The 13673-nt window shown below is 37.7% G+C and overlaps 1 protein-coding gene across 2 annotated transcripts; it reads right to left on the minus strand.

Moving 5' to 3' along the window:
• Positions 1-880: 880 nt before the first annotated feature.
• Positions 881-12582, minus strand: ssuh2rs1 (ssu-2 homolog, related sequence 1). Of its 2 annotated transcripts, XM_053625739.1 has the most exons (13): positions 12196-12582; positions 12025-12089; positions 9921-10013; positions 8749-8824; positions 7362-7491; positions 6920-6980; positions 5734-5855; positions 4079-4141; positions 3900-3982; positions 3651-3743; positions 3000-3105; positions 2758-2865; positions 881-2491 (listed from the first exon to the last, which is right to left on the minus strand). In XM_053625739.1, the coding sequence occupies exons 1-13, from the start codon at positions 12216-12218 to the stop codon at positions 2351-2353; spliced, it is 1164 nt and encodes a 387-aa protein (XP_053481714.1). In that variant the 5' UTR covers positions 12219-12582; the 3' UTR covers positions 881-2350. The 2 variants fall into 2 exon arrangements, with proteins under 2 accessions (XP_053481714.1, XP_053481715.1); XM_053625740.1 differs by lacking the exons at positions 12025-12089; positions 12196-12582 and adding an exon at positions 10487-10601.
• Positions 12583-13673: the final 1091 nt, after the last annotated feature.

A 13673-nucleotide genomic window follows, 5' to 3' on the forward strand; every position in this document is an offset into this window, starting at 1 on the left:
GACACTGGTTCTCATTCACCCATTCACACGCAAGGCGCTAACTTGCCATCGGGAGCAACTTGGGGTTCAGTGTCTTGCCCAAGGACACTTCGGCATGTGGCGTCACGTGGGCCGGGAATCGAACCGCCAACCCTACGATTAGTGGACGACCCGCTCTACCGCCTGAACCACAGCCGCCCCATATATAAGCAGTAACCATATATATGGCTGGATCCTGAACAAGACCGTTAACACACAAACGCTCACCTTCATCCTGTCTTAACTGCAAGCCACTTTGGATAAAAGCATCACACAAATGTGTAAATGTAAATATTATAAAATCAGTACACTGGTTAAGACGCCAGAGACTAATAAACAGAATTAAAATGACTAATACAACACATTCAACACGAATAATTAATGAGCTACTAAGTATCATTTATAACCATACAATAATATTCAGCCCTTTTCTAGCATTAGTGCTGCTAGTTGTCATGACGATTTAACAGCGTGCAAGTTTTATTCATAAAAAATACTTGTTAGAAATCCTTGATTGGTATTTAATGTGATCAGTTTAATGTTGGGTGTGACAATACAATGTTTGTGTTTCATGCATGCCCTATCTGGTAGTAGAGCAGATTTTATGCAAGGATAATAAGACAAATGTGTGTGTGTGTGTGTGTGTGTGTGTGTGTATATATATATATATATATATATATATATATATACACACACACGTTTAGGCCAATTAATCACAATCCTGAAGAAATGCAGGGCTTAAAATTTAACATTTTGTTAAAAAAAAACAATTAAAGTGCCACTAGTTGGTAACTTTTGGTTCTTATATAGTGCAAGTTGTTTATTTTTTTCTTTTTAAAACATGTAGACAACACCATTATGATGCCGTTTAAAAAAATTTATTTTTTTTATCAAAATGCTTCCATGCTTCAGGATAAATGGAAATGAAGCAAATGAAGCACAGCCACAGCAGCACACAACCATTAAATGCAGCCATGCTTTCATTGACCTTTTTTAAAAAAAAAAAAATTAATAAAAAAACAACAACAAAAAACACCTTGCTGATTTCACAATTAAATATATTTGATAAAATGCAAGGTTTTATGGCACAATTTTGGTCATACTTAGGCAAAGAAAAAACAACCACTGGTCAAAATATTAAGAAAAACGATGGCAATGATCCGTTCGAGAGCCGAGTGAGTCGGTCTGAGCCAAATGATCTGACTCGCTTAAAAACAAGCCAGATTTCCCATTACTAGCCAGTAATGTTACAGAGCTGCTCATCTTTTTTTTTTTTTTTAAAGATGATGATAATAATAATAATAATAATAATAATAATAATAATAATAATAATGAGATAGGTTATATGGTACGTACTAAACTAAATACTTGTACTAAATAAAATGTCAAAATAGTACACAACTTCATATAGGCCAGTGGAGAATTATTTACCGTGATAGTATGTGGTTTGTGACGGAGCATTCATTTAAGGCAAGTAAAGGCAACACGAGTTCCGTATGGTTTATATTCACAGCTTGTGAAATCCTAGGACGGACCAAATATTTCAACGTATATTAAGTGGAAACAAATCGGGTTAAAATGTGATGGAACAGACTGCGGCTGAGAATCTAAAAGACTGCCAAGAAGAAACTGTTAACGAAAAGCAGAGAATTGTCTTGATATGTAACTATAGCCTACTAGGATGCAATAATCAGCTGATTAGCCCAGTGGTTTTCAAAGTGGGGGCCGCAGCCCCCTTGTGGGCCGCCAGGGGGCGCCCAGAGGGCCTCAACAATTTGGTCAGAGCCACTAAGCCCATCCCTCCCACTAGTATGTTTTCTCTTTCTCACTCTCAGACAAACACACACACACACACACACACACAAACACACACACAATCAATTCCTAATGTAATGTAATGTAATGTAAAGATGTAAGATGTAATTATTAATAAAAAATGGGATATATTCAGAAGTCTGTATTTTTAATGTTTTAAAGACATCTTGCAAAAGGGCGGCCTCAGTCAAATGTTAATGCCATTCGAGGGGCCTTGCCCTGGAAAAGTTTGGGAACCCCTGGATTAGCCTACATTGGTAGCCAGCTAGCAGTGATATGTCTTTTGTGAACGAGTCGACTCTTTGAACCGGCTCTTTCAAGCGAAAGCTAGGGTTCAACTCGCGTGAAGAGCTGTACGAGATGCTTTCAGGATTTTGCTGAGAATTTGTGTTCGATTCCCTAAATGTTGTTAATTACATACATGCGTACTGTAAAGATTCAATGAAGACTATCACAGTGTAAAGATGATCTGTCTTCATTTGGTGTTTTTGTCGGGTAAAAATGCTGAATTATGGGATTACATGACCGAGCAGCAGCATTTGGCCGGGTAGTCGTCAGTGTACACGGTGTTCTCGTTCCCAAACACGAAGAAAAGGTAGGACTTCCCTTTCCAAGCGTAGTGCACCCGGGTGATGGGGATCAGCTCGATGGTGTGACGCTGCAGTAGGGAAGATTCTCAAATCAGTAATGCCACAATGACTACTGATAAAAGCGCTAATGCAGATAAAATTTCATTTCAAATGATGCTCGAGTGTCAGTAACAAAGCTGATTAGTTAAGAGTAAAACACTTGGGGGCGGAGTAAAGATAAACAGACACACACTACTCTAATTCTTGCATGAAATCTTATATAAAATTGCACTGTATTTTGATTCTCTGGTAATATTAGTGGTACCACTACATCAGACGTAAAGACTAGCAGTACCTGCTGCAGAATGCGCGAAGTCTGGAAATATTTGGATTGATGTTCTCGTATTAAACGCTCAGATGCTTGGTTCAACGAAGGGTTGGGGAAACCCATCACCGGGTAAAGCTGTAACACACACACACACACACACAAAACACAATCAACAAACTGTTTAATTTAGTCACTCTACCATATGTACAGAAGGCGTTTATGGACGTTTATGGTGCGTGTGTGTGTGTGTGTGCGCGCATTATTATTACCATGTGCTGGGAGTCTGTGAACATCGCCCTTCCGGTGACCTGATTGAGATTCTCCGATTTCAGACCGCTCAACTGCTCCACCACGTAATCATTTTTAGTAGTAGTCCTGAGGAGAGCAAGACATGACCAGACCTCACACTTCAGATCCAGTACTGAAAATGAATTCTTCAGTACTGAAATTTTTAAATGGTCATAATTTAAAAAAAAAAAAACTTCAGTGGTGTGTTTTCATTGTTAGAAGAAGAATTCTGAGAATTCAATGTGGATTCATTGCTGCAAGATGGATTAAACAAGTAAAGCAAACTAGGAAAAAATCTGAGAAAGCTACATTTCTAAACGGTTAATTAGACGTCGGTACATTTAGTTTATTTGTATACACTGTAGAAGGTGGAGAGTAATTATTTAAACGGATCCATTTAAAGCATATTTGGTCAGGCTTTATAACACAACGACTGGTTATAGAGTCATTTTTTAATCCTTTCTGGCAATGTAAAGTTGAAAATACGTAGATACTTTGACGTCCTGAAAACCGTTACATAGGCGTGCGTGTTTATCATATTCGGAATATTTCATGCCGCCTCACTCTCTTTGGGAACGAATGTCTAGTCTATTGAAAAAAAAAAAAACGTTCTTGAACGCTGGAGATCTCACCACTGGATCTTGAGTGTGATGAAGACGAGGAGCTGACGCTTCCCTCGACATGTTTCACATTCGCGGGAGCCGTGTCCGTGGCACCAGGTACAGCTGCACACACACCACACACACACACACACACTGGTTAAAACATAACATCATAACCCCCCCCCATGGTAAATACATAAACTTGTTGAAGTTATGTTTGCAATTCAGTATACGCTTGCATTGGGAACAGCTGTTTACTGTAACAGTTAGGAATCTTACTTTTCTCTTCCACGGCCGTTACAGTGCGTGCAGCGGTCAGTTCCGTGGCGAAACCCACTACCGTTACACACCCAGCAGACTTTCTGAAAGTGGATCACATTTACATACATCATTCACATCGTCAGCGCATGTTAAAATATGGAGTCATGTACTGAAGTAACTTTTGAAATATGACTCACATTCCCAGAGCCTGCACAATCCTTACATGGCTTTCTTCCCATGCCCAAACAGACATGACAGTTCTATGGATAATCACACACACACACACACACACACACACACACACACAAATAAATATCTCACACACAGCAATGATAAACTCCTTATTTAATTTAAAACCATCAGGTCAACTGGTGGCCATGATGGGACACATTTGTTGACTGCTTTCATGTAAACCTTTGAGACATTGTAAGATAATGTAGTAAATGAAATTCAAAGCAAGATCATGTTGATAACTAACCCGTACTCTACTGCAAGCTAGTCTACAGTTTCTTAAACAAACAAAAAAACAAAACAAAAAACAACTGTGGGCACTCTAGACAAAAAAACTGGCTGTGGTACGTGTCTATGATGAGTTTAGGACAGTGATGGTGTCTATGATGAGTCTGGGACAGTGATGGTGTCTATGATGAGTCTGGGACAGTGATGGTGTCTATGATGAGTCTGGGACAGTGATGGTGTCTATGATGAGTCTGGGACAGTGATGGTGTCTATGATGAGTCTGGGACAGTGATGGTGTCTATGATGAGTCTGGGACAGTGATGGTGTCTATGATGAGTCTGGGACAGTGATGGTGTCTATGATGAGTCTGGGACAGTGGTAGGTGTCTATGATGAGTCTGGGACAGTGATGGTGTCTATGATGAGTCTGGGACAGTGATGGTGTCTATAATGAGTCTGGGACAGTGATGGTGTCTATGATGAGTCTGGGACAGTGATGGTGTCTATGATGAGTTTAGGACAGTGGTAGGTGTCTATGATGAGTTTGGGACAGTGGTAGGTGTCTGTGATGAGTCTGGGACAGTGATGGTGTCTATGATGAGTTTAGGACAGTGATGAGTGTCTATGATGAGTCTGGGACAGTGGTAGGTGTCTATGATGAGTCTGGGACAGTGGTAGGTGTCTATGATGAGTCTGGGACAGTGGTAGGTGTCTATGATGAGTCTGGGACAGTGGTAGGTGTCTATGATGAGTCTGGGACAGTGATGGTGTCTATGATGAGTCTGGGACAGTGGTAGGTGTCTATGATGAGTCTGGGACAGTGGTAGGTGTCTATGATGAGTTTAGGACAGTGGTAGATCTCTATAATGAGTCTGGGACAGTGGTATGTCTCAATTATGAGTCTGGGACTCAAACAGTGCAAAACAATGTGTATTTTTGTCTGCATAAAGCTAAATCAATCAAAAATAACTACAAACAGAGGTTTAATATTGTAAAACAGAAATGTAGTACAGGTTCACCAGGTTGTAAATAAATGTATACATTCTCCAGCGCACACTCACTAGATTTGAACTCTATGGGTTGCGCAGACTGGGACCTCTGGTGTTCAAACAGTGCAACTGCATTAGATGCATAATTAATAGAATGCCCATTCCCATGAAGTGAATCGCACATTCCCAGAATGCACATCGTGCAAATATTTTGCATCATTACACCCCTAGAGGTAAGTCCCTGTGATGAGTTTGGGACAGTGGTATGAGGTTATAATGAGTTTGGGACAGTGCTAGGAAGTTATAAGGAGTTATAATGAGCAGTAGGTCAGTATTCATGTTCTGTTCTAATGACTCTCTAATGAGAGTTTAAGTCAGCGAGTTGAAGTTTTCTGATTTCTCTACCTTGACCGAGGCGGTATATGGCACTCTGATGTTCTGCGTTTGATCCTGGAAGAAATTGGGTGTTTGGGCTGTTATTGCCCACGGTGCTGGTGCAGGCTGGATAAACGCATCCACGGGCTGGCCTGAAACACATCACGCACCAGCTGGAGTATCTGAATGATATTTAATTGCTATTTAAGGCAAAGTTCATTATAATACATCTGTTACCATAGGGATAACATGACTAATATCTCATTTCTAAATGTAGTCCACCAGCCAAGACATGTCTGAAGACGTTTTTTGTTTGAAAAATATCATCAGGTTTGAAATAAAGCTCCGAGGTTAATTTAGCTAAAAAAGCAAGGAGATATATATATATATATATATATATATATATATATATATATATATATATACACAAAAGCAAAAACTAAGTGTTAACTGGTAAGAGGTTGAATGTTCTGCAGTTACACACACATTCACTCATTTAAACACAGTAACATGTTCCTTTATCCTGTAAATGTCTGACACTTCTTACATTTCTATACAATGACATGTTATAACCCCACTACAGTTACTGCTCTCATAAAAAAAAACACAATAACTTTAGTTTATAAATATCACTAAATATAGCATCAAACAACATATTTGATCAAAATGGATATTCTAGTCAGAGTAATTGCGCTTCCTTTCCATCGCGCGCTGTTTGATTGACGCGTATGCGTGGACTCGGGCTCGTCCAGTGAAGTTTAACGGAGACTCTCTCGCTGTCAGGACGAGGCTTTATGTAAAATGGAAATCCTGGTGTGAATTTCTAGCATTCTAGCATCAGATAAGGATATAAAGGTAAAAGTGTCATTTCTGCGCTGAAGAAAACACGTCTGGAACACGTTAAACAGCGCACGCGTCTGTCGCAGCGTCCGACACGACGAGCCAATAAGTTACGAGTCCGTTCGAAGCGCTTAATATAAAACATTCTCACGTTTTGGACGACCCGGATCGTGCACTTTTCCCTCAGCAGCTCACTCCGTGAGCTCCGCTGTTTTTCCAGACGTGTTTTATTCATAAAAATGCGTTTTTCAGCATTGGGAAGTGACGTCACTGACAGGGTTATCCACGGTGACGTCACAGTGAGGTCAATAGCAGTGAGGCGTATCAGAAATCACAAAGTGGACTGCACCCAAAACACCTGGTGACCGCTCCTTACCTGTGTACGGTTCTTGACTCCATTCAGTAGCTCTCGTCTCGGTGTATGTCTCCAAGCGATACTATGAGGAAGGAACAGGAGGAGAATAAAGCAAAAGTCAAGAGCATTAGATCATAATCACCACGTGCATGATACCATGTTGCTTACATGAACCTTTTTAAATGAACTATGAACCTTAAAAACCTTATCATTTACCTGGATAAAATGACACTTTCCCTAAACGACTGCTTTTAATAATAATAATAATAATAATAATAATAATAATAATAATAATAATAATAATTAGTATTAAAACAGTTAGCACTACCAGAACTTGTCCTGAATACGATTTAGCTGCAGTGAGAGACAGGGAGCATTTTCCTCTGAAATTCTGCACGTAAACTGACTGATTATCTACATTAAAAAAAAATCATATAAATTAGATTTTTTTTGTCCCCCCCACCCTGTAGGTGTTGAAGGGCTCCAAGTTGGTGATGACTCCATCTCGGGCCGGCGCAGAGCTGTAACAGCATTTACTGGATGAGAAGCTTATAAAGGCCTCACGCGCAATTTCCTCCGTAATGGAAGTTATACTGGAAACAAAGAAGAGGCAACAACACTGGTTAATTCAATTAATCAATCAATCAATCAATCAATCAATCAATCAATAACAGTGTATAGTGTAAACCTAAATGTTTGCGTGTCGTCAGTATTCGCGTGTTTATAATACAGCTCACGTTCACGAATGCAGTTTCCGTACAGAACATTTAACGATAAATTATCAGTGTTTACGCCTGTGAAATCTCAATTTTGCCCAATTTTATCATTGAAGCTGGTTGAACTTTAACCTCCTTTTGCTCGTTTTTGCGTCTAACAGTTAACAGGGACACGTAGGTTGAGTAATCAGTAGTTTCTTTACCTGACGAGAAGAATTTGATGATTGAATGAGACAATAAAGCAGCGCAGAGGGTGTGCCATGCGTTTCGAAACAAGAGAACCTTGCACAAGTGGGGGTTGTGTACGTGGGTGTATTTTTATTCATTCTTTCTTTTATGACAAGTGAGTCAAGACCCAATGCCCATATGCAGCTGTTCGCAGACTCAACAATGCTACCAGAGATAAACTGTATAGGAGCTATACATGAGAAACAGCTGGATAATCCAGCTGAAAAGAACATGTTTTGGTTTCCTAAAGAGACAATTTATCCCTTTCATGCATAGTTTCCACACTTGTGGACATTCAAGTTGAGGCTCTTTTTCTTATTTGAATCACTTTCAAATCACTTGAGCATTCTATAAAATTAAAAATGTTTAAAAATATATATATAATTTAACCTCCTCGTGTCACGCAGTTGTCCTAAACAGTATAAACTTTGCATGTTCAGAAACAATCTTTTGTCCAAATTTTGGACCAAAAAAAAAAAAAAAAAACTGTTTCAGGCATCTATTTACTTTTTAATATATGTAATATTTAGACAAAAATCAGCATTTACATATATGCCATTTTTAGCAAAAAAAAAAAAAAAGAAGAGAAAGAAAAACAATCTGGATGAGTGTATAAAGGATTTATGTATGAAAGGTTTAACTACCTAAAACACTTTTTAAAGACATATTTTGTTGTTGCCAGAATAAACCGAGTAATCATTTTCCACCATTAAGATCCTTCCGCACGTCTCAAACATAACACACGCCAACAATTATGCTGAAAAAACTTTTGGTCTGTTTGTGGCACCAACAAAAAGGGTTAAAAAAATAAATCTAAATCCATTTTTTTTAAAGAGCCTACACAGAGAGTCCTTTGAGATTATTTTACAGACAAGCAATACAATTTTAACTGTTAATGGTGCTTACTTCCAGTTGGGTTGGGCAGGGAGGTTGTCCTGTGCAGGCAGGGGCGCCGAGGGTATCGGGGGAGGAAGAAACCCTCCTGCAAAAACCAGAGAGAGGAAAAGATGGAGTAAGAAACAGACTCGACTTCACCAGTCTGTTCTGTACGATACAACCTGGACTGTAGAACGGATCTCAAACTAATATAAATAAATATATAAATAATCAGACATTAATAATGTTCTCAATAGAAACGAACATATTCGACGATATTTAATGATAAATGAAAATAATATTTGCATTTCTATGAACGTTATATAATGTATATAACCGTGTGCGACAAATAAAAATCTCGAATCTTGATTGTCAGGTACACAGAAATAAAGGCCTTATTCTGTATAATATTATACACTATACAATGTCAACACTGCTGTATAGAGCGGTTCCTAAAGCCATGTATTCACCTTTTATTCACTCTGAACTCACCTTTTATCTACTCCACATTCCTGTGATAACTAGTTTAACTACAGTTATTAATGTCTTTTACCGAGATAATCATTATCTCAAGATAAAAGTGTTTTAGGGTATCTTAGGGTTTACTGGTAAGTCTCGATACATTACTGAACATTCAGTATTTTATTTTAACAAGATCTCAATTTTATAGTGTCATTATCCTGGGAAAAATTATCCTTTTTTTTTTTTTTATTAAGTTGTTGAGATGCTGTTAACGCATTAACGATCAAGAGTATTGGTTATTCCTCCAAAAAAAAAAAAAAAAAAAAAGAATTTCAGTACAGTCACAATTCCTAAACAGAATATGAAACAAACATATGTGATAAATCCAAATGTGAATATTTTTCTGATTAGAAAGTCACCAGATTTAGAGTATATTTAGAGCTTGTTTGAAATAATGTCAACAGTTAAGAATGTGCTCCGTAGGTGGAAGTTTCAGCAATGCAAAGCGTCAATAAACAACCGATATATACACACATATATATATTATTGCATACATTTAAATAATGAGCATAATGATTGAGAAGTTGGATAATGTTCATGAGATACATCTGTACTGAAGAGGTCATGGGAATTTATTCCACAGTTGAAGTAGGTTGACATTTTATCTTTTCTTTTTACAATGATATCTCTCTCTCTCGATTATTCATAAATTTTTATAAAGAACCTGTTTTTTTTTTTACCTCCTCCACCGGCCAGTGTGCCCTCATACCCTGGCACTGTGTCATAAAATCCAGCAGGGGGCGCTGAAGGAGCTGCAGGGCCGCCAGACATGGCTGAAACAAAAGCCAAACAAAACACACCAAACCTGTTAGGGAAGACTGGAAGGGCGAGTCTCAACATAGTTCTATCTTAATAAAAAAAAAAAAAGTTAACAACACGCCGCATTTGTATGAGTGTGTGGCCACAGCATGCCGTTTAATAAGTCTTCAGACATATTAAACAGCATAACAAACATAAAATAAAAATCTTCAGTTTTATTTTATGTATACTGCTAAACACACACACACACACACACACACAGCGCCCGCCTCTCTTCACATGCATAATTACAATGAATATACGAAACATAACTTGAGTAAATCATATCAAAGTACTTCCGAACAGAAATTATATCCAAAGATCAGTTTCACTTTCTGTGGCTTTTTTTTTTTTTTTTTGGTGATGTTTACAGACCACCACAGACACTTTGGGAAGCAAACAGAATCACGCACGTTTTAGTCAAATGCACCATGATCTGATGACTTACCTTCAAATCACAAATCAGCTCTTGGAAATCTAGACAAATATCTCCCGGAGGGAAGGGAAGGGAAGTGAAATGAAGAGAAGAGAAGAGAAGTGAAATGAAGAGAAGAGAAGAGAAGAGAAGTGAAATGAAGAGAAGAGAAGAGAAGTGAAGTGAAGTGAAATGAAGAGAAGAGAAGAGAAGAGAAGAGAAGAGAAGAGAAGAGAAGAGAAGAGAAGAGCTCACTCCAGTACTGACAACTGTTTTCAGAAGAAAGTAGTTTAAAAGGTCACCATAAGCTGCTAGGTGACGTCGCCGACTCATTAGCATATTCATTGTTCAGCATCACAAATTATGACATAGGAAGAAGGCAGATTTTCTTACTAACTTTTTTTTATGCATTTCCAAAATAAGTGGTAGTGAGGAGTCGTGAATCAGTTATGAATGGATAAATGTTATTAATAATATTATATAATTATATACTATAAATCGTATATTGGGGTGTCCAAACTTTTTTCAAAAGGGGGCCAGATTAGACCTCATCAAAGTAACATACATACATACACACACACACACACATACATATACATACACACAGTCCACTTTATTAAGGGCACTTGTACAACTGCACTTTTATTCAATAATTCAATCGTGGCAGCAGTGCAATGCATAAGATCATGCAGACAAAGGTCAAGCAAAGGTCAGTTAACGTTCACATCAAAGATCAGAATGAGGACGAATTGTTGAAATGACTTAAACTGTGGCATGGACGTTGGTGCCAGATAAGTTGCCTCGAGTATTTCAGAAGCTGCAGAAGGAAACTTCGGCAGATGTTTTGAGTGAATTCGCTGATTAGAGCTCTTCCTCAGGTCGACATTTCGGTATTATAAATTCTTTATTCGAATATTCTGAGATACTGGATTTTTGATGTCCATGAGCTGTAACCCGTAATCATCATTCATGTGCAATGAATCTAGAATATATGAAAGTTCCACTTTTTAAATTAAATTAGGGGGGGAAAAAATTACTTTTCCACAATATTCAAATTTTTAAAAGATGCACCTGTGTATGTATATTTCATATTAAATTCACATTTCACATATACACACATTATTATTATTATTATTATTATTATTATTAGCATTTAATTGGTTGTGTTGAATGTTGTTTATAATTAATGGGCTATTATTTAGCTGTTTTAATTGTGCAACACCTAAAAATCCAATCCATTCTCACACGATAACGCATGCATTACAGCAATACCTGCAATAAAAACCAGGAAATCTATTACAAGTCACGTGATCGACCTGGCTGACGGTTATGATCATAGGTTATGAAAGCAAGGGCACAACAAATGATCACACTGATCACGAGTTACTTTACAGCGGAAAAGACACAAATGTTATAAAGGTGAAAACAAATGACACTCATGAGCACACTGTCTCTTTAAGGGTAAAGCTGACAAGCAAAAATGACGCGTCCTCCATTTTAGATGAAAGAGAATAAATAGAGAGGTCTGATCATTTCATATATTTACTTTAGGAAAATTTAAATAGCTTTACCTGGTGTTGAAGATGCTGAAGGCATGTAGCCAGGGTTGTCTGTGCCATGTGTGGCTCCATAATCACTTTCCAAAAAAAAAAATTTAAAAAAAATGTAAAAAAATAAATCATCACATCACCGTTTAAACCTCCACATTTACACACTACAAATGTGTGAAGTGTTGATCTTACTTAAAGACTGGTCTCCTCTCCATGTCCTCAGGTCCAGAAGATCTAAACTACTCTGGTGTGGAGAAGTTTGCAGTGTGAAAGTCCTTCAACTTCCCTTTCACTCATGTGACCACAATTTGACTCATCCACGCATAAGAGCAGAACATTACATTAAAAACACGATTACAATTCATTACAAGATTAAAATATATATGTGTATATATATATATCTCAAGCTTATAAATGTATCCGTGCTATATATCACGTGTATAAAAGTCAAATTTGATCTGTATACTCTTTAAAGGAAGTAGGCGTCGTGACGCTTTGAGCGATTCCATCCAATCAGCGAGCTAGTTTTGGAATATATTTGCATGTCAATGAAAATCTTGACTAACTGCCAGAGGAAATGGGGTTATTGTTTTTTTTTTTTGTTTGTTTGTTTTGTTTTTCTTTTATCGTCTTCGTAATCTTGAATATGTCTCAGGTTTGTTGTGCTGATATAACAGATAAGGTGTTTTCTTCTTTTTTTTATTTTTTATAAAAAGTTGGCTTTAGTATCTTAACTAAAAAGGATGTTTTAGTATCACTTTTGTTTTTTTTTGTAAACCATGGAACCACTGGAGCCTGAAAATAATCCACCCTAGTCACATCCAATCAGATTAAAGTCTATGAGGAATTTAAATTATTTCCATTTTATTTTATAGGATTTAAAAAAAAAAAAAATAATAATAATAATAAAAAATTCTATTTCCTTCTTTGAGAACCCCCTAATCTTAATTTATTGACTGCCAATCTAGGACAACATAAACTCTTTTGCATTAAAACAACAACAACAACAACAAAACTGCGTTTTCAATGCAGTAAATGATGGAATTATTTACATCCAAGCATAGATTTATCCCAATTTCCATATATACACAATACACAGTGTGCCCTACGATGGACTGGCACCCTGTCCAGGGTGTACCCCGCCTTGTGCCCGATGCTCCCTGGGATAGTCTCCAGGTTCCCCGTGACCCTGAAAAGGAGTAAGCGGTAGAAGATGGATGGATGGATGGACACAACACACCTTTTGTATAACTTTTCTTTATGAACACACAGACTCATAACACATTGTTTTACACCAGGAAATCATGCATGTTCAATAACCAGATGAGAATTAAATACAGAGTGATTTCTGCACACTATAAGTTCGTTATGAGCCAATTTTCTGTCCCTCACTCTGCTCATCATAGTTCTCGAGGTTGTGTCCTACACTGAGAACAACAGTATCTTGTCTAATACTTTGAGTTAATGGAAGGAATAGAATAGGTTGTCTGTGTCTTCAGATCATGTGGCCAGCGATTGCTGTCCTGTGCTCCTGCCACGGATGTGACAACCGTCTGTGCATTTTTTCGACAGTAAGCAGAAATCCACTTTGCTCATTGACCGGTGAACACTAAGATGCTGTTCAAGACTCCTGGCTTCTAATTGAATAAGAGCTCTAAAATCATACTGTC

This window comes from Ictalurus furcatus, chromosome 5 (genome assembly GCF_023375685.1).
Source record: "Ictalurus furcatus strain D&B chromosome 5, Billie_1.0, whole genome shotgun sequence".
NCBI classification, from domain to species: domain Eukaryota; kingdom Metazoa; phylum Chordata; class Actinopteri; order Siluriformes; family Ictaluridae; genus Ictalurus; species Ictalurus furcatus.